Genomic DNA, 20,595 nt, shown 5'->3' with positions numbered 1-20,595 from the left:
TGCGCCCACGGATCAGCGAGGGCTGGAGGCCGGCTCTGTAGGTGCCTCGTTAGGAAGGGCCCTGAAGGCAGGGTTTCGGGCTACAAGCTGGCCCGAGGGAGCAGAACTAAATCAGAGATGAGCTTGCTTCGTGGACCAGAGGCTAGTTTCGGGGATGTCAGTTGTGGCACCATCTAGTAGCAGAGAGGTTTGATACCCTCTGCTGTGGGCTTGGAAGTGAGAGGAGTTGGGCAGGAATGGGGGTCTGGAGGGCGGGCGGCCCACCCCAGATCAACCCCTGGAGGCCCGGAGCAGCAGGCCTGAAGGGATCTGGATATCTTTATTAACAGACATAAGCACGACCCGTTACAGAAGTTTGTGCTTTCCAAAAAAACAGTTACTGAATGTGAAAAAGGAACCCAAGCAAAGGAGGAGTTCAGGAGGGGCCACCTGAGCCCCAGGCCCCACCTATAGCCCTGACCTGGATGGCACTTAGGGCCTCCAGCGTGGGACCTGCCCAGCAGGAGGGGGCAGGCGAGGGCCAGGGAAGCCGAGGAGCCCCTGCTGGGCCTGCTACTTCCTTTTGGGTCAGGCAGGGAGGGGTTGAGAGAGGGCGGGGAGGGGGTTCCCAGGGAGCCAGAGCCCACGAGCCATTTATTGCCATGTTTTAAAATTCGTGCAAAATATCTGAAGCCCTGGACGGAGAATACAAAGTGATATTTTTCCAAGAAACATAAAACTAGGAAAAGAGGTGGGGGAACATTTTCCCACCAGAGCCCCCCCTCCCCCAACCAGGCCCCAAGCAGGGTGAGGCCGCCACCCCGGCCAGCTGAGCAGAGAGAACTAACAGCTACAATCTGGACCGGGCAGAGAGGGGGTGAAATCTGCAACAGCGTCTCAACTACCAACAGGAGGAAAACCAGTCAACTGTACAAGTCTCCTATCAACTTTAAAAAAAAGAGAGAGAGAGAGAGAAAAGCTGTAAAAGTTGGGCCCTGTGGGTAAGGAAGCGGCCAAGTCCCGGGCCGGGGCCGGGATCCGGAGTGGGTGCCAGGCAGAGCTGCTGCGAGTGCAGGCACGGCGGGCCGTCTGGCCAGAGGCTGGCGGAGGTGGGCGGCCGTGGCAAGGGCAGCCTGAGGGCAGGTGCTACTGCTAATTGCCACCCTCGAAGCCCTCCTCCTCTTCTGGTACTGGGTCTGCATCCCAGCAGGTGATATCGATTTCTATGGTGTAGGAAAGGGAAGGAAGGGAAGTTTAGATGATGCCCCTACCCCCACCCCAGACCCATGATTTTGTACCCCCCAAACCCTGGGAGCTGGGCTTAGCCGGCTGGGAGGTGAGGGGAAAGCGCTACCTGTCCACTCTGAAACCCAGCAACCCCACCCGAATCCTCGACCCCATCATCCATCCCAGTACTACCTGGAGGCTTGTTGTAGAACACAGGAGGCGGAGCCTTAGCACACAGCTCTTCTGATTGGGCAAACTCCTCCTCCTGTGATTGGCTGAAGTACCCCTCACTGGCCTGTATGGGGACACCACCAGGTCAGTGGGCCCCACCCAGCAGGCTGCAGGGCTGACCTACCAGGCCCGAGCCCGTTTCCCTGGCAACCAGGGATTCCATTAGTTGCCGGGGAAACAAGAGATGCTTGCCTTGGGAACAAAAGCAGAGCTGGTACAGGGAGGGGGAGTGCAGAGCTGGTACAGGGAGGGGGAGTGGAAAGGAGTTTCCCCCCAGTAATGTGGGTCATAGAGAAGGGGCATACAGCTGCAAAGCCCCTTCTGGGGGCCCCGACCCCCCCCCACACACCAGGCTGCCCCTGCCCCACCTGGGTCCCCTCCTTCTGGGTGGTCACGCCGTTGGTCAGCAGGTGGGGCTCAGACTCCCGCTCCTGTTCCGGCTCCTGCGCTGGCTCCTGCCCCAGCTCCTGCTCCAGCTCTGCCAGAGCTAAAGGCAGAGTTGGGGCCTGGGAAGTGGCCAGGGGCTCCCCTTCTACCTCCCCCTCTGCGTCGCAGAAGGTGGCTGGTGGCTCAGGCAGCTCATCAAAATTGAGAAGGTTGGCACAGCCTTCACCTGCTGGTGGCAGTGGCTCCTGCACACCCTCGTCCAGCAGGGGCACCTCTGCCAGAGTGACCTCAGCCCCCAAGGGAAGCGTGGCGGCACGGGGCTCAGCCTGGGGCGCAGAGGCCCCCTCCCCGTTGCCAGGCCATAGGTCAATGAGGCTGGCAGCAGCAGGGGGGACAGCGGTGGCAACAGCGGTGTCAGCAGCAGCAGCAGTGGTGGCTTCAATGGCGTCAGCTGCATCAGCATCAGCCACTAAGGTGGCAGCTGCAGTGGCAGCCGCAGTGGCGTCAGCTGTGGCAGGCTCTAGAGGGGCATCCAGGATGGCCTGATCTGGAGATTCCACAAATGACAAGTCCTCCAGGGGGCCGTCTTGCCCCCGGGGGGGCTCCCTTGCCTGAAGGGGCTCCTCCTTGGGGCCAGCCCAGGCCTCAGGGGCTGCTGCTCTGGCTTCCTTGCTGGTCTCTTCACTCTCCAGGCTGGGGCTGACCTCCTCGGTCTCTGTCATAGCACAGATCGAGGGGACGGATGCAATCAGCATCCTTGGGGAAGGGGCAGGGGCCACAGGAAACCACTGTCTAACACCCAACCCACCCTCTGGCGAATGAGGGAGTCGGGGACCCCGAGAAAGGAAGTCCTCCACTAAGGCCTCCAGGCGGGACACCTTCCGGCCGTCCAGAGAGCAAACCTGGGGCACCACACTGTCCCTTCACCCAGCTGTCTTTAAACCACTCCACAGCCCCGGGAGGAAGGCCTGGTTCCCACTTCACAGGATCCCTGGGGTGTGTTACCATGGCAACCTAGGGTAGCCAGCCTAGTGTAGGGAGGGCTTCTCCCTCACCTGGGGCTGGTGGTGGCGGTGGTGGTGGCGGCGGCGGCTGCAAGGACGTGACCTCGTCCAGGGCCCGTTCGATCTGCTCAGCGATAGGGGTGGAGGCCGTGCTGGAATCCGACGGGCTCCGGGTGGGGATGGGGACGGGGGCCATCCTCCTGTGACTGTCCAAGTGACTGCCTGTGGAACAAACCCCCGGGACTGGTCAATGAGGGCTGGGGAGCTGAGCAGGACCAGGAGGGTCCACCTCGGGGCCTGGCCAGCACCTCCTCTCTGGAGTCTGGGTGGGGGCCGTGAGCTCCCCAGGCCCCCCCAGGGGCCAAACCACAGCTCCAGACCCTATAAGCGAGGCCCCTGGGAGGCCGGGGCCCCTGCAGGACCAGGGGAAAAAGGCAGACAGGACCTGCTCTGGGGACAAAGACCAGAGAGCAGCAGTCAGGCTGGGTGGGGGCAGCGAAGGCCGGGGGCACTGCTGGGAAGCGGGGCCCTCCTTACCCCCCCGCCGAGGCCTGGGCCTGCTACCTACATGGGAGGGAGGAAGAGAGGTTTGGGGTGCGGTGACAGGTGATATAGGGAAAGGGAGTCCGTGGAGGGGAGGAAGAGGAGGAGGAGGAGGAGGAAGGCCCACTGTCCGATGCCTTTATGAAAGGGCAGTACGGACGACCTGCCGAGAGAGACAGAGAGAGAGAGAGACAGAGGACAAGAGAGGGTCAGTCTCCCCTACCCCCACCCCGAGGCCTCACCACCCCCAACCCCCAGGCTGGCCCTGGACATCCAAGCTGCCCTCAGTCAGGGCGCACATTCAGCCAAGCTGGGCCACAGCCACAAGCCACAAGCCACCAGCCGACTCCCTGCCAGCACCCTCCCGTCCACACGTGACAAGGAGCCCGATAACACACAGCCAGCCTCTCTGAGCAGCCGCCCAGCAAGGACAGCCTGCCCCACCCAGGGACCCCAGCACAGGGTTACACACACAGCAGGTGCAAACACATGCATACCAGCAGATGGAGAGTGGGAGGGGGCACCAGGGGCAAGCAGAAGCCAGCCTGGGCGCCTTGGGTGCAGGCTCCAGGCTTTTCAAACTTGGGGACAGGGCAAGGACCCACCCATCAGCCAGCCCCCCAGGCCAGACCTAGTGCAACCCCACCCAGGCCACTCCCCACTGCCTTCTGCACGGCCAGTGAGCCCCCACCAGAGCTGCCCAGCTGTCCCCCCTCTGCCCACTGCCCCACCAAGGCCCTGCACAGCCCCCACCCTGAGCCCATCTCCATCCTGCCACCTGGGAAGTGGTGGAGAGGACCACACTTGCTGAACTGCCTCGGCCTTCTCCAAGGGGTCTTTGGGCAAGGTTTTCCCCTCCAAGAGATAGTCCCAAAGAGGCTCGGGGCCGAAAGCTGAGGAGTGGGGGTCAGGGTGGGCATGGGGCATGGGACTACCTGGCCGGTGGTTGAAAGGCGAGGGCACATCGCAGCTGCCTGAGGAGGCCGAGGCAACTCGTTCCTGCTGCTTGAAGAACTCCCGGGGGTTGTCTGGTCGCTGGGCAATAATGGCGGCTGCCTCCTGGGGGTGCAAGGAGGGGGTCAGGCCAGGGAGAGACGGCCCCTGCCCGCCTCACCTGCCCTGTCCCCCAGCTCTCACCTCTACCTCTGATTCCAACTTTTTCATCTGGGTCTCTTCTTCCTCGTCCCGATGGTCACCCTGGAAACCAAAGGGACAGTGTCCTGGGCAATACCCCCTTCCCCACCCCAGAGTGCTTGGTCTTTTTATGGCCCCATGTTTCTTCCACAATCTGGCAGGAGGGATCTCGTGGTGGCATCTCGGCTTCCCCCACCACCTGTCACACACACAGCCTGTCCTCTCCATCGTTCATGCCCTTGGTGACCTCATGGCCAGCCTGGACAGCTTTTGCGGCACCCAGCTCAACTCCTCCCTGCTCCCTCATCTCATATCCAACTAGCACACAAGGCCATCCAAGAGGCTCACTTCCTTCCTGTGTAACTTTTCTCAGACTTCCTTCAGGGATCTCACCCCCCCCACCCCCATCCCGCCTGCCCCCCATCATTGCCACCTGGATATTGGCGTCATGGCAGGGGCTTCCTTACTAGTCCCCTTGCCTCTCTAACTCTCCTCATCTAATCTGGTTCTCTCCAGGCCTCAAGAGGACCTTTCTAAAGTATAGATCGGACTATGATTTTCCCTAGTTGGAAATCTCTCCAGAGCTTCCCGTGAGCAATTACTAGCTGAAGTAAGCCCAAAGATGGCTTTTGTTTTGCTGGTTTGATGTTCTGTTTTGTTTAAAAAAAAAAAAAAAAAAAAAGGTTAATTAGTGGCCACCACTTAAAAATCAGAATGCTTCATACTGAAATCTGGATCTCCAATTTCTCTCGAAATGCCATAAGTCCTGGTAAAGCCCCGGCCCGCGTTCCCTCTGGCAGCCATCGCTGGCGCGGCGCTGAAGCTGCCGCCACGTGGGGCGTGTGCCGTCCGGCCACTCCTTACTGCCCTCTACCGGCCCTCCGCACACATGACACTTTGAGATCTCAATTCCCCTGGCCTGGCCTAGTCCCCTCCCTGTGCCTGATCTAGACCCCCTCACCTCTCCAACAACCCACTCCATCCCCCAAAGACCCCAGCCACAACATGGTTACAAGTCCTGGAACATGCCTACTGGTTTCTACCTCCATGCCTTGGCATGAGAGATGAATCTCTCTTCCCCCAAGTGCCTGGCCCCCATCCCCAGGTCTGACTCCCCCCATTTCCAGCTCCAGGGTGGGTACTGCCTCCTCGGGGAAAGAGGTCCCTGGCCCAGTCAGGTCATCCCCTTCTCTGGGTCCCCTTGGGGTGTTCCAGTGCACATCACCAAGCCCACTGGATCATTATTTCCTGTTCCTGGGATGGTTGCCCCCACCAGCCTGAGACTGACACAGGAGGACTCGGGTCTGTGTGTATGTGGCCAGCACAAGGTCCGAGCTTGCTCACTAACTACAGAACACCAAAAGCTTCCCAGTGGGAGCCCTCTACTACTCAGGTGGTAAACTGGACAAAGGGCTTGGTGGGGAAAGGGAGGAAAGCGCTACAAGAGACAGAGGAGTAACAGGACTTGTTTCTGAATGTATAACCAAGGGCAATGATGGCCCTTCAAAGGATCCCCCCCTCAAAAAGGGCTGTCTCTCTCATGATACTTTGTGTGTCCTCCAGAATGAAGCCTGAACATCCCCCCTGACCCTGTTCTCCCTTCCCAACTGAATTTCCCCTGCTCCTTGGGCCATGGGGCTCCAGTCAGGCCAGGCTTCTTGCCTTCCCCTAAATATACATCCCAGCTACTCAGCCTTTGCTTATGCTCTGTCCCTGACCAATGAAACCTCATTACGTTCCTCTGCCTCCTTCAAAGAAGGGAACAGGTAGCTTACTGCAAAGGCTTTAACGACCAATCAGTGGACAACAATGAAACAACAAATTAGGGCTGTGGGTAGAAGATAGAGATCAATATCCTAAATATGAGGGCAAAAGGCATTGCTTCAGATATGTGGGAGCTCCCTGGCAGCCCAGGCAAAAAGGGAACCCAGACAAGGAACACAATTCTTGTTATCAGGGGACAGGAAGCAGAACAACTCCTCAAGGCAAGAGAAGGCATTTTATGGTGTTAAATTCCAAAGTTTTTCATGTGGGACCTTACCTAGGAGGCCTGATTATAACTGGTAAAGATGAATGATCAGTACAGGAAATTCACTATACTATTTTCTTTACCTTGCTGTGTGTGTGAAACAGAGAGAGAAATTTTCTGTAAAAATAAATGAGCTTTTTCAAAAAGACCTTGTCCATCTTATTCTCCACTGTATTTCCAGCAGCTGACACCTGACAGGCAGCAAGTGTTTTTTGAATGAATGATTGAGGCTGGAACTCACTAATGGAACATCAGCTCCACCCAACCCAATGGTCAATATGATCAGCGGGACCTACAACAGCCTCTTCACACTGGCTGCCCTGCCTCCTACCTTGCAGCCTCCTCTGGGTGTGACCCTGGCGCTGCTTTGGGTCCCCAGCACCCAATGTCTGCCCATCACAGTCCTACTCCAGACAAGTACTGCCCCATCTCCCTTCCTCATCCATGCCATACTCAACCCCAAGTAGCCTCAGCTAGTTCTTAAAATAAAAAATTCAATTCAAAGCACCGAGATTTGACTCCACTGTGATTTTCAAAGGACCAATTCACAGGTCCTATGGGCCAGTCCCAATGTTTGAAGATTCAGACAGAACCCCTGGAGCAAGAGAGCTGCTCTAAAGAGATGCTACACACTTGCATACAAACATTCAAAGCGCTGGTCTGGGTCTGATCCTGGGCTCTGCACCATGCTCATTGTGGAGATCAGGCCACATCCCCACAAATGCAGGAATCATGTCTAATGTACCCTGAATCTACCCCCAAACCCCCAGGTCCCACTGAAGGACCAGAGGGAGCCTGGGCGACGAGTGTCTGGGTCACAGGTGGAATTTTCTCTTCCAATCTGGAGTACAGGTTTCTCCAAGGAGGAGTCTTTCCATGACCAGAAGCCAGAGCCCCCCTGTTTGGGACCAGGCCTGACACTCTAAGGCACCCCTTTCTCAGAGGAGTACTCAGAACCTCCAGCATCGTCCTCGAGCCACTGATCCCCCCTCTCCCCACTGCCACCGCCCCGAGACCCAAGAACCCAGGCACCATCTGTCTTCACTTCCCTGACTCAGAGCCTGGGAGCCCTGGCTAAGAACTTACAAAGATTGACTGCTCCTTCAACAGCCTCTTGGCCTCTTCAGCTTCCAGAGTCTGCTGTTTCCTCCTAGAATGATAAGCCATTACGCACATCCTCAGGGTGGGCCCGGGCACAGGATGCGGTTCCGGGCTACCTGGGAAGGGGGCAGGGTGGGGGGGAACAGCGGGGGCACACCTGTGCTCCTCGATCTGCTGTTCCCGCTCCCGGTAACGCCGTTCCCGCTCCTCCTGCTCCTGCCGCTCCTGTTCCATCCGCTCCTGCTCAAACCTCAGCCTCTCGTCCAGTGCCTTCTTCCTCTCCTCCTCCTTCCTCAGCTCCTCCTCCTTCTGCAACCCCATGCCAGGGAAGTGTAGGCCCTGAGCTGGGAGCCCAGCCCCCGGCTCTCCGTCTCACCCCTTACCCAGGGCTGGGGGAGGTACCAGTCCTGGGAAAGCTGGGGAGCCCCTCTTTGGAATATGCAAACTCACACAGAGAGAATACATTACTGGGTGAGGGGGAAGAGTTTCTGTTTGGGGCACGATGGAAAAGTTTTGGTCGTGGATGGCAGTGATGGCAGGACAACATTGTGAATGGAATTAAATAAAGCACTGAAATGTATGCTTGAAGGTGGTCAAAATGGGAAATTTTAGATTGTCTAGGGGTTGCCACAGTAAAAACGAAACAAAACAAAACATAAAGGGTTCCCTTTAGAGTGGCGCCAGGGGGTCAAGGAGGGTCGGGGTTGAAGCTCGCACCTTGGCCTGTTCCCAAAACTGCTCACGGTTAATCCGTTTCATTTCCACGGCCGCGTCCGTCTTCTGGTAGGTGGTGCCCTGTGGAGTCAAATGCCCCAGCATGAGTGCAGAACCAGCACTCCAGGGGGCCTCCACACCCAAAGAGTGAGGACTAGGAGGGCCAGGCACAGGGGCTGGGCCATGGGGGCAGAGCCCCTAACACGCCCAGGCGGCACGCACTGACCACGGGCTCAGCGTTTTCCTCTTCACGCAGCCGCAGGCGGTGTAGCACCGGGCTGGAGAGCCGCGCCAGCCCATTGGAGAGCCGCTGCCCGATAGCACCCGCGTCGATGTCTTCCACGCTGCTGGCATTCACGATGACGTCGACACCCTTCAGCGAGAAGGCCTCATTCAGGCAGCATCCCAGCTCCTGTCGCCACCCCCAGCACCCAGGCGCCCCCACCCCGGTAGCTGTCCCTGCCCCCACCAGCCCCAGTCCCACTCACGCACCTGGAAGAACTCAGCCACCTTAGCCACGTGGCTGGCACAAGCACATTTGCGGGCATCAGGTACATCTTCCCCGACCTGCAAAATACCCAGTGAGGAGGGTGAGGGTCAGGAAAGGACAAGGTGGGGCAGCAGCCTTGGATGGTGTCAGTGGGCAGAGGAGGGGCATGGAGGGTGGCTGACCTGGGGCCCCCACTTCTCCCCAACCCCCAGCCCCCAGCCCTAATTTGCATACCCAGTTGATAAGCACGTATTTTGGCAGAGCGGCCTGGGAGTCCTTGACACTGCAGAAGCCGTACATCACCTTCTGGTTCTCAAAGTGGCCAGAGAGCTCCTGCAAGCCCCCTTCTGGGGAAGTCAGGAGGACATGAGGACTCCCTGCCTTCCAAACCCACCCCCCATCAAGAGCCTGGAACCCCAAAAGAAAGACTCCTTGTGGGTTCTGCAAGCTTCCCTCCAACCCTCCCCGGAGCTTTCTGGCCTCCAAGATCCGTGGGTCCCACAGTTTTGTGTTTGTGTGAGAGACAGGGGGCAGGCAGGCTCCAGCTTTGTCTCTGAATCCTCCAAAGCCTGATTTGGAACAGGACTAAGGAAGTGTCTGCCGGCTCAGCACTCTTCACACATCATCACCCTCACTCTTCACACATCATCCTGTCTCACCCATGAGTGCCCAGTGGTGAGAAATAAAGCCTTCTGGCTCTGGAGAGTGGGACTTATCTGGACCCATCCCTTCTCAGTCCCTTCCTTCCTGGTGGGGTGACTTTGGGCAAGTCACTTTCCCTCTCTGAGCCTCAGTGTCCTCGTTAAACAGGAAAACAAAGCTCCCTCCCTCCCCACCCTCCGGGGGTAACAGGGATGATGACAGCGGAAGGACACTAGCCAGACAAGAGTGGGTCTGCTGGATGCAGGCGGGAACGCGGCCCTGAGCCAGGCGGGTGGGGAAGAAAACAACGGAGGAGGGGGCGGAGAGGAAGGCGAAGGAATGGCTGGAATTCTTACCTCCTGACGCTGCAAGCTTGAGGTCATCGCAGCCATCCTCATATGTGTACAGGGCCCTGGGGAGAGGGAGGGGCAGCTTGGCGAACTTTTAGGGCCGGGCTGCCCATTTTGGGTGGGGATGGTTCTGGGAAGGGAGAGGGGAACAGAGGAGGCGGGGTGAGGGGGTGGGAGGTGGGTTGTGGTCCAACATGTGTGGCATCTCCAAGAGAACAGGACCGGCCACCATTTCTGGCGGGAGCTCAGCAGGGAGGGGATGGGGGGGATGTGAGCCTGGTGGAGGGAGACCTGGGTCAGGCTGAGAAGGGTCCGAGGTGGAGGGGGGTGGGGTTGGGGGGGGAACGGAGCCCATGGTTGGGCTCAGTGCTTCGGTGCCCGCGCACATCCCGGTCCCGGCCCCAGCCGCCTTCCACAGAGCGGGTGTGTGATGGAGCTTCCAAGGCGACGGTTCCTTGGTTACTGTTCCTTGGCGACCACGCTCCTCAGCCCCCATTGGCCAACACCAGGAACCTACCTGGCGCGTGCCTCGGTAACGCCGCCCCTCCCCCCTCCGGGAGGGGGGAGGAGGAGGAGGAGCAGATAGAACCCGGTGCGCACAGCTCTGGGCATCCCCCGGTAACCATGGCAACCTGGCAATTGGCACACTACCGGCCCACCCGGAGCCGCCCGCTTTCTCCTCGCACACAAAGGACCCCGGGGACCCGCCCTCAGCCTCAATCTCCTCCTCCCTGAAATGGGGATGAGGTCACTGGAAGCACGCTGGCCCTGACTCTGGCCCCAGGGTGGCGACTCTGGCCCCAAGGTGGCGTTGGCTCTCCTGGATTTCCAGCAACCTCTCCCCCCACCCCAGGCCATCTCCGCCCTGGCTGAGGCCCTGGGCTCCTGGGACTGCCGGCCTTTCTGCCTTAGCTTCGCCAGAAAGCTGACCTACCATCTCTCCCTCCCTCCTCCGCTGGCTTTTATTTCCCAGGCACTGAAGTAGCATCCATTTCATGGAAGGGAATGCAGAGGCGCCTCCATCCAGACGCAGGCAGAGGCTGAGGACCCAACCAGAGGAGAGGGCCTGGGGCCTCAGGTTCAAGAGTGTTAGGACCCTTCCCAAACGCTCGGTTTTTAGAGGCTGGGGGCTGTGGGGAGGGGAGGTAGGAGCAAGAAGGAGGTGCAGAAGAGAAGAGAGGTGCAGAGGAAGAAACAGAGACAGGTAGAGTAAGAGGAAAGAAGTGAAGGGATAAAGAGGAAAGGAAGGAGGGAGGGTGGAGGGAAGGAGGGAAGAAGGCAAGGCCCAGCCCTAGTCCCATGAGGTCAGTGCAAGCCATTGTCTTGGCCAAATGCCACCCCCCCCCCCCAGTTCCTCCCCTGCCCAGGAGCCCTCCCTCCTTTCCTCCTGAAAGGGACACAGGTGGGCTTTGGGGCCAGGAGCTCCCGGTCCAACTGTTGCCCCCTGTCCCAGCCCTGACAGCTGCTTCTCAGGACAGCTGTCCCACCACCTGTCGGGCTGCCCTAACCCACCACTAGGAACAAAAAGGCTTCAGAGAAGTAAGGTCTGCCCCTCCCCATTCCACAGATGAGAAACTGAGGCAGAACTCAGGGATCCTGGTTCCCAAACTCAAACCCTTCTGCCCCAGCTTTCGACCCGGAGCTCCATCCCAGGCCTGTCCCTTCATACCAGGCACTGGATGGTCACATCGGATGGCTCCCTGATCCCGAATATTTCCCAGCCTCTGGCCTTTGAATATCCAGCCGGCACCCTTTGCAAGCAAGGCCAGACCTGCTTTTCCAACCTCCCCCTCCCTGGGGCCTCAACACCAGCTGTCCAGGAAGCCCTGCCCTGGGCTGTACCTCCCCGGAACAATTACCACACCCCACCAGGGATCTGAAGACATCTAAACCCACCCCAGATCTCACTAGACCAGCCGTATATCTTAAACCAGTCAGGGCACCCTGGGTGGGTGGGAGCTGATGAAAGCATAAGGAATCAGAATCCGAGAGGACTCAGAAATCTACTTATCTCACCAGGTCCTGCCCCTGGAGACACTGCCCTAGACCAGGTTTTCATGAAGGCAGGAGCTCTGACTCAACCAACAAATATTGCTCTCTGGGTCCAGGGGCCAGGCTGAGAGCAACATCAGTAGCTATTTGTGATATTGGCCCAAACTCTTAGAAATCACCTAGGCCGGAGAAACTGGACAAGGGTGAGGCAGGAGGAGCCAGAAGGTGGCAGCTCCAGGGAGATCCTGGGGTCAGCAGGGGCTTGGGGTGCACTGAGGGCAAACTGGGCCTCTAAGGACTGCCCACCCCACTGACCTCTCAGGACATCAGGGCTGGAAAGGCCTTAGGAACTCTAGATGTAGCTGAGCCCAATTTCCTCCTCCAGAGGACCAGACGGGCAGGAACTTATGGGTGGCCACACAGCGAGTCATGTCAGAGGCAGGACAACTCTGGCACTTCTCACTACATGTCCGGACCTCCTGGATCCCCTGCTCCCAGGGCCAGGGCTGGGGGGTCCATTTCAGAGGCCCTGCCACCTCAGAGTGAGCTCCCCCACCCCAACATTTGCACACTCAGAGGCAAGGTAAAGGAGGGCAGTGCCAAACCCCCTTTGTCCAGACAGCAATTTCACCCAAGACGACTATTCTCTGATCTCTGAGTGGAGGGTCTGCCCCTGAGTCTTGAGGCTCCACTGACCTCCTGGCTCTGGGCTGGGTGTCGGAGGGACCCCCACACCCCCACTCTGCAGAATGTGGTCCTCATACCCTTTTTGCAAAATGCTATCCAGGCCCTTGAGAGTAAGCAAGTGTGTGTATGTGCGAGGGTGAGTGTGTGCATCTGTGTGTGTGTCCCACACACAACCCAGATGGGGGGGGGGGTGACGCACGCCACTGATGAATAACTTGGTTTGGCCACATGGAAGCTGCCGGATGGCGGAAGCCTGAGCAGAATGCGGGGAAGCAGGGGCTGTATGGCCCGGGGCAGCCGGCTGCCAGAACTCTGCTTTTGGGGACTTAGGGGAAACAGGCCCCGGACTGGAAGGCGTGGGGTGTTCTAAGGTAGGATGTGCCTCTCCCCAGGCAGAGGCTGAAAGGCAGGGCCCCCTATCACAAGACCTGCTCCTCGACAGGGCCAAGCCGGCCACTTGCCCTGAATTCCTCCCATGATCTCAGGCCCCTGGGGACAGGGCTGGGACGATGGGGTGGGCCTCCTGCCGGCTTCGCCCGTGCTGACCTATCTCCAGTGACTGACCTGCAGGACACGAGAGCCTGTCTCCCAAGTCCATCCCTCCAGGGCTGGCTGCTGGCCAGTGCTGCAGTGCCGTCGTGGCACAGACGCCTGGCCATTTTATCCCCTCTTCCAACCCCCAGGTCGGGGTCCCTACCTGGCTGCCATCCCAGTGAGAGGGTGAGGCCAACCCAAGTTTGGACCCCTCAAACCTGCCCTCACTCTATGCCTCAGTTTCCTTGGGGAGAAGAGCCTGTTTCCTGCCTGTTGGTAAAGGAAGAGGCCTGGGGGACAGAGTGGGCACCTGCCCCAGGAAGAGAGTATTCTGGGAGTATGTTTTTCCTAGATGGGCCACTATGGAACCCCTTGGCTTCCCTGACATTCCGGGGGGCCTCCAGCCCCCAGAGCAGGTGGTCGGCCCCTCCCCCAGCTCAGGGGCGACAACAGCTGGGGTGGGTGGGGAGAGGGACGGCCCTGCCCCACCCCCACCAAGAGTGGAGTGCCCCTTTGACTCTGGAAGGAGGGGCTAAGGGGTCCCAGTGGAGGAACTCGCTCACTGGGGGCTCCCTCCGCACTTGTGGGCCCGAGGGTTTCCTCCCAGGGACCCCAGCTGACCCCCTCCCCTTCCGATCGCCCAAAGTCAGCTGCCCGGTCTCTGCAATCCCCTCTTCAGGTCGGGGAGAGAGGGGCTGGTCCCTGCCTCCTCCGCGACCCGCGAAGGGAAAAGGAGTCACTTCGCGCTCGCCATGTGGCAACGAACGTCATTCCATCGCACCCCTGCTCAGGTGTGGGGGGGTTGGGGGCGGCACACGGTGGGCGGGGCGCCTCGGCCCCCGGCCCGCTCCGCTCCTCCCCCGCCGGAGGTCTCCTTTGTGCTTGGGGCCGGGCCGGGCCGGGCCACGCTAGCTCGGTCCCCGCCCCGTCCCCGCCCGGTCCTCGCCCTCTCGAAGGTGGCGAAGGTGCCCTTGGCCGCCCCGCGCACACCTGTCCCCCGAGGCCAGGGTGGGGTGGGGAGGTGGGCGGAGGGAGGGGCTCCCGCAGGGCCCTTGCGGCCTCCCCCCCCACCCCCCCACCCCGGACCACACCTCGGGCCCCCGTCCCTCCGGCCTGCGTGCGCGGCCACCGCTCCCGCCGCTCTCCCGGGGCCGCCTCCGGAGAGCAGAGGACCCAGCAGCAGCCCCGCCCGGCCCGGCCCGGCCCCTCCCCCCGGCGCGCACAAAGGCAGCCCCTCCCTGGCCCTCTGCACCATTTCGGGGACCCCCCCCTTTCCTTCCCGGGGGTGAGGCGGCGGGGCCGGAGGGAAACAAAGGCGAGGCGGCGGCGGCGGCGCGGGGACAAAGGGGCCGGGGGGCGGGGGCGGGGGGCTCACCAGTCGGCCGCGCTCTCCTCCCGGATCACCTCCTCGTAGGCCGCCAGCAGCTCCAGGCGGTGGCCGCTGAAGCTGACGCCGGCCATGCTTCGGGCCGGACCGAGGCCGAACGCACAGACGCACAGACGGACGGACCGACAGAGACGGGAGGGAGGGGGAAAAGAGGGAGTCGCCGCCGCCGCCTCGGAGCCTCTGCAGCGTCGCGAGCCGAGCGAGCCAGCGGCCGGGGGAGGGGAGCAGGCCGGCGGGGGGCGGGGGGCGCTGGCTCCGCCCGGCTCCGCTCCCTCGGCTCGCTCGGTCCTAGCGCCGCCCCAGCACGGCGCAGGGGGAGGCCCGCCCCCCCCCCCCCCCCCCCCCCCCCCCCCCCATCCCCCCCCACCTTCCCGGCCTGCCCCGGGCGCCCCCCGCCCCTTGCGCGCGCCCCTCCCCGCGGGCCGTGCGCGCCGCACCCCGGGGATGGGCCCCTGCCCCCCTGCCCCCCTGCCCCTGTCAGCCCCTGTCCCTGTCATCCCCTGTCCCGGCCCACCCCCCCACCTTCCCGTTCAAAAATTATCCTCCCCTACGGCGTCCTCGACCCAGGTGTTCACCCTGTCCCCCAACCCCAACCCTATCCCCACTGTACCCCAGATTCCAGTCTCCAAACCCTACCTCCAGTCCCTCAGCAACATCCGTCTCCCGGCTCTCTCCCCATCCCAACCCCAAAGTTGCTCCATTCCGGTTAGGTCCTAACCCCTGGCTGAAGTCTCCATCCCAACCATTCTCCCCCTGCACCCCCATCCCCCCATCCCTTGGGCCATCCCTTCCCACATTCAACCCATTTCCATCCCCAGTCCCAAACCCAACCCCATTCCATAGCAGCCCCAGCTCTGGCCCATCTCAACCCATCCACCACCTCCAGAAGGTCCATGCCTAGTCCATTTCCATCGCTCTCTGAGGCCATCTGCATCCCAACCCCAAATCCAACCCATCCCAGTTGTGTTCCCAGCCCCTCGCTTACACCTCACCTCCCCATTCACCTTACTGGCTGCACCCCCCCCCCCTTCCCATCCTGAGCCCAGTTCCCAACCACAGGGCTCCATCCCTGCCTCTGTGACCAGGTCATCACCGGGCCATTGCCAGCCCCAACCTCATCTCATCACCACCATCATCCCTTATCTCTCCCGCCATCCCCACCCCACCAATATCTGGAGCTCCCCCTCCCTGGCCCTGGGGCCTGGGCTAGGAAATCCTTTGCCTTCTTTCCCAAGCCTCAGACCTCCCAGAGGAATCCCAAGTAGAGTCCCAGAAGCAGCATCTGACCCCAGACTCCCAGGGCAGGGCTCCTCCAAGGATGCTCTGGGGCCGGTCTCCTGGCACCTTTATTTCCCAAAGCTCTGAGCACAGAAGGGCAGGGCCCTCAGAGGGCTCTCCTGCAGGGCCTCCTGGAACAGCTCAGCTCCTAGCTGGGGCCCGACCCGCCCCAGCAGCCCTCAGAAGCCTTTTCCACCTCCTGCAAAGCCTCCCAACTCTGTCTCCTAGACAAGGGTGACAGAACCAGAGCCAACCTTACCTGCCCCAGAGCTGAGAGGAGGGACAGACAGGTCACAGGACTGGCCCAAGTTGGCAGGTGGAGAGGGAGGTAGGTGGCTCTAGCTGGGCCTTAGAGTTGGGTAATCAGCCCTGCTGAGAGGGAGAACAGCCTGTGCATTTATCTCCAGCAGTGGTTCCCACCGTTATGGAGTAGGAGGAACCCTTTGAAAACTGAAAACGTGTCACAGGCCCCGAGGTGGGGAACGCTCTGAGCCCACTGTATCCATGGACCCCCCAGCCCTGGAAGTTCCTCCATGGGCCCCTGCTTGGAGTGAGGCCCACTGATAGGAAAGGAATGGGGGGGTCATTGAAGCAGTGGAGTGGGTGACATGGGGAAGGGGGAGGAAGGAGTGAAAAGACATGGAGGGGACCCAAGCTTCAGCCTTCCCTATCATTACATCATTTGGTGTAAGGTGGGGGGGGGTGGTTCTGGCGGTGCAGGAGGAGACCTTGCACTGCAGGGGCCTGGGAGAGCCAGGCAGAGGGTAACTCCATCAGCCCCTTCCTGCTTCCTTTGACTTGTCCTAGCTCAGAGCACCTCCTACTTCCCTCTTCCTGGCCCTGTCCCCTGGCCTCCAGATCATTCCACTTCACTTCCAGAAAACGGAAGCTCAATGCACCACGCAGGCTCTCCCTTCCTCAAATTGCTGCTCTCCCCACCCACCACCCACCACCTGCAAACTCTCCAGCCACACCCACTGTCACTTCTGGCCATGTTTTTTTAAAAATTAATATAGTTTATGTTTTTATTCCATTTGGTATCTTTGTACTAATACCCCCCCTTATTAGAGAAATTGTGGATTGACTGAACAATTTTGCAAAAAATTCAGGATTCCCATACGTCACCCCACCACCATCACCTTGCATGGGTGTGGACCATTTGTCACAATTCATGATGGTCCTTTTTTATAATTGTGCTATTAATTAAAATCCATGATTTAAGTTAGGGTTTGTGTAGTGGAGTTCAATGGGTATTTAAATTTTTTTTCAGTTATCATATATACAATCTAATATTTCCCCTTTTAATCATGTTCAGATATATATTTCAGTGCTGTTAATTGTGTTCACAATGTCGTGCTATCATCACCACCAAAACATTTTTGTCATTCCAAATAGGAGCCATCTATTTTTTAAATATACCTTTTTTTTTTTAAGAAGAGTTTTAGATTTACAGAAAAAATTGCAACGATAATACAGAGTTCCCATAGACAACCACACCCAGTTTCCCCTCTTATTCAGGGAGTTGGGGGGAAGGGGGTACCCTGCTCCCATGCCCTGGAACCCACTCCTGGTCTTCTCACCCTCCTCGCTTCCAACATTATCTTTACCCCACAATTTGTCTGCTGTGATCTGTCTCCCCATCCCCCCATTTTTTCTGGCACTGTTTTGGTCAAGATCACTAGTGAGACCTAAATTGCCAAATCCGTGGGAGCCGTCATTTCCCAAGGTCACCAACAGCATTCTCTTTCCTGTGCCAATCTGCCTCCCATCAGCCACTGCCCACCCCCGAATCCCACATTTCCAGGCTTGGCGAGTTGGGGGTGGGTGCCTGTCTGGAGGTCGTCCCATCAAGCCTTCATGTCCACCATCTGCCACAGCAAGGATCACCTTTCAAAGTCCCTGACATGTCAGTCTCTCCTGCACACACTGAGAGGCTGGACCTCTAGGTGTTGGGTGCCCAGAAAGCTGAGGGTGGGAGGTGGGAGTAGGGTGAATTGGGGAGGGGAGGGAAGAAAGAAAAGGCAGGGAAAAGGGAAGCCTTTTGAAAGTTGGCATTTTGGCCCGAGAAACTGATCACTCGCTGTGTGACCTTGGCGAAAACACTTCCTCTTTCTGAGGTTTCTCCTCTTTAAAGTTGTGAGGCTAAAAATGTGACTGGATAGAGGCTGAGAAAATAAGAACTCTCCCTCTTCTCAGCCCCATCCTCCTCCGTCCCACCCCACCTTTCGCCTTTCAAGCAAAGCTCCCCCTTGCCTCTCAGAGGGTAGTCCTGTCAGCCTCAGGACTTTTCCCACACCAGCTGGTGGAGAGTTCTCTGCTCATCCTGCCTCCCTAGGTCTCCTCCAAACAGGTCCTTCAAAAGTGCTCCTTCAAAAGTCTTCTCAGGGTGATGATGCCCATGGCACTTCCCATCCAGCACCAGGCTGGTCACTTTGACCACACTAGCTCCACCCCTGGCAAGCCTATGGCTGCCACCAACTGCAGGAGAACTTGGTAGCTGTGTGACCTTAAACTGGTTGCTTGACCTCTCTTGTTTCATCTTCTTTAACTCTAAAATGGGGATGATGATGCTGTTCTCTCCCTCATGGAGTCAGTTTCAGGGTTGTATAACAAAATCTCAAGTGCTTAAAATGGTAACTGCCTGGAGTAGATGCTGTGTGTGTGTGTGTGTGTGTGTGTGTGTGTGTGTGTGTGTGTGTGTGTTATGTGTTGGCCGTAATTATTTTATTGATAGGAAAACTGAGGCTCAGAGAGTGGCAGTGACTAGCCCTGAGTCACACAGCTAACTAGTGGCACCATCTGGATGGGAACCCAGGTCTGTCCCTGTCACTTAGCATACTGTGTACCATGTCCCTGTTTCCCCTGCTGGCTTGGCCATTTCCACATCCAGCGGCTGGGCTGGCCTGAATTTCAGGTCAGAAGCAGTTCTTGAGGCCAAAGCTGTGGGGTCTGGGGGAGGAGGCTGGGCAGGGGGGCTCTGGGACACACGGGGGCAACAAGCCTGCTCAGCTTCCACACCCCACTGTCTTCTTGTTGATTTTCCACTACAGGCTCCAGAGGGGAGCATGTGGTGGATCCAGGCCTGAGCTGGCTCCTGGTGATAGTCTCAGGGGTGGACACGTGACACACCATCCATCCAGTGAGCATCAGCCCTGGGGCTTTTGCTGGAGCCATCAAGAAAGAGACTCTCTCTGTCCACTGGGGTTGCTGAGCTGGCAGGATGTGGGCCTGGAGCTGCTGGGGACCCTGTCGTTGCCAATAATGGAGAGTGCTGCCTGCCAATAAAGCTGGCACTGAGGAAAGCAGAGCCAGGAGATGGAGGAAGAGAGAAAGACAGAGGCCCCTGAGCTCATCCATGGATACCTGGATCCAGCTGTGCCTGAAGCCGTTAACCTTTTCAGTTAGGTAAGCAGTTAAATGAGGCCAATTAGCCCTGTTTTTGCTTAGTTTGAGTTGCAGCTGATTAGACTCCTTCCCAATCTACCTGGTTCCCAAGAAGTCGTCGTTTTTGTCAGAGGCAGAGAACCTGAGTGAAACCTGAGTGGACCTTCCCAGCCAGTTTGAGCAGGAGGATCTGGTCTGATCCTGGGGTCCTCACTGACCACGCTGTAAAGACACCCTCTGCACGACCCCCAAGCAGATGGCTCAGCCCCCCTGGGTTCTCCCCAGGTTCTCCGTTAGCAAGCTTCTGGCTCCATCGTGACCCCTGGGACCCTAGGCCCCTCCCTACTTCCACTCGCAGGGTTAGTTTGGGTTTAAATCCCAGCCCCAGCTGCTGCTCCCTGTGCGACAGGGGTGGGGGTGGGGTGTGGACCGCAGGTGCCTGATAGCTGCTCCTTCTTTGATCTGGGCTAGCTCTTCTTTCCCAAGATTTGGTCCCCAGCACCGTGCTTTGCATTACCCTCCCTTTATCACCACTCCCCCATCCAACAACTTCTCCCATCCTTAGCCACCCATTCCTTAGTGGATGCCAAGCACTTTTCTCCCATCCGCCGTCTTGATTGCTCAGCTGCCCGGTTGTCCTCTTGTCCCCCACAGCCAAGTCTCTTCAAAGAGCTGTCCGCACTCACTCACGCACGTCTTCACCAGCCCCTTTGTTTCCTCTTTAACCCTGCCAGCCAGTCCAGCAGAGGCTAAACTGATCTGGCAAGTGTCACCTTGTTGCAAAATGCCACAGGGACTCCTTGGGGCCTTATCTGCCCACTTGACGCTGTTGGCAACTTCTTGAATCACTCTGGCCCTGCCCTGGCTTCCCTGACCGGTGGAGCTCTCCCAGAATCTGGCGGCTCCTTCTGTTTTCTCTGCCCAGTCCTGTTAGGTTGGTGCTTCTGGATGTCACTTCTCTATGCTAGGAACCCAGCTATCCTATGTCCATTGGATTTGGCCTATGTTCATTTAAAAAAAAAAAAAATAGGGTTAAAAAAAAAAACAACTAAGCTGCCAACATTCAAAAAGCAGGAGATTTCATGCAAAATTGGGAACCTCTGGGAGCTTGCAGGTAAACTGGCAGACCTGGCTGCACCACTTGACACTCCCACGTGGCAGCCCTGGGCAAAAGCTGAGGGGTGGCTGCCCCAGGCGGGCACAGACTCCTGGCGGCACTTACATCCACCCCTGTGCTCTCTTGCTCGCTTGTATCCATGGAAACCAAGGATGGACTGAGGAGGGCTTCATGGTTCGAGAGAAGTGAGAGCGAGGACGTGTCTTCATGCAAGTGCAAAATATTGTGTTTAATATGCCAAGGATGGCTAGGTTGAAAGAAAACCACATATCCAACCTGCTTTAGCCCTGACATTACCTTCCGGGGCCTGCTCCCCAGCTCTTTGGAGGTATTGATTACAAGCCCTTGGGGAAAACTGTGTGTGTGCCTGCATGCGTGTGTGTGT

At 58.6% G+C, this 20,595-nt stretch overlaps 1 protein-coding gene across 3 annotated transcripts; it reads right to left on the bottom strand.

Annotated features, from left to right (window-relative positions):
- Positions 1-287: 287 nt before the first annotated feature.
- On the bottom strand, positions 288-14,651 carry DBN1 (drebrin 1). 3 transcript variants are annotated; one of them, XM_037822941.1, is made up of 15 exons: positions 14,420-14,651; positions 9,838-9,893; positions 9,074-9,186; positions 8,842-8,916; positions 8,576-8,722; positions 8,353-8,430; positions 7,793-7,944; positions 7,621-7,684; positions 4,509-4,568; positions 4,307-4,430; positions 3,397-3,534; positions 2,880-3,050; positions 1,806-2,539; positions 1,399-1,501; positions 288-1,202 (listed from the first exon to the last, which is right to left on the bottom strand). In XM_037822941.1, exons 1-15 carry the CDS (start codon positions 14,503-14,505, stop codon positions 1,132-1,134), a joined length of 2,172 nt encoding a protein of 723 aa, XP_037678869.1. In that variant the 5' UTR covers positions 14,506-14,651; the 3' UTR covers positions 288-1,131. The 3 variants fall into 3 exon arrangements, with proteins under 3 accessions (XP_037678869.1, XP_037678870.1, XP_037678871.1); XM_037822942.1 differs by lacking the exon at positions 3,397-3,534 and having other exon boundaries at positions 14,420-14,650; XM_037822943.1 differs by lacking the exons at positions 3,397-3,534; positions 14,420-14,651 and adding an exon at positions 13,075-13,184.
- Positions 14,652-20,595: the final 5,944 nt, after the last annotated feature.

Source organism: Choloepus didactylus (assembly GCF_015220235.1).
Source record: "Choloepus didactylus isolate mChoDid1 chromosome 11 unlocalized genomic scaffold, mChoDid1.pri SUPER_11_unloc1, whole genome shotgun sequence".
Taxonomy (NCBI): Eukaryota; Metazoa; Chordata; class Mammalia; order Pilosa; family Megalonychidae; genus Choloepus; species Choloepus didactylus.
This window is presented reverse-complemented; position numbering and strand designations above follow the sequence as displayed.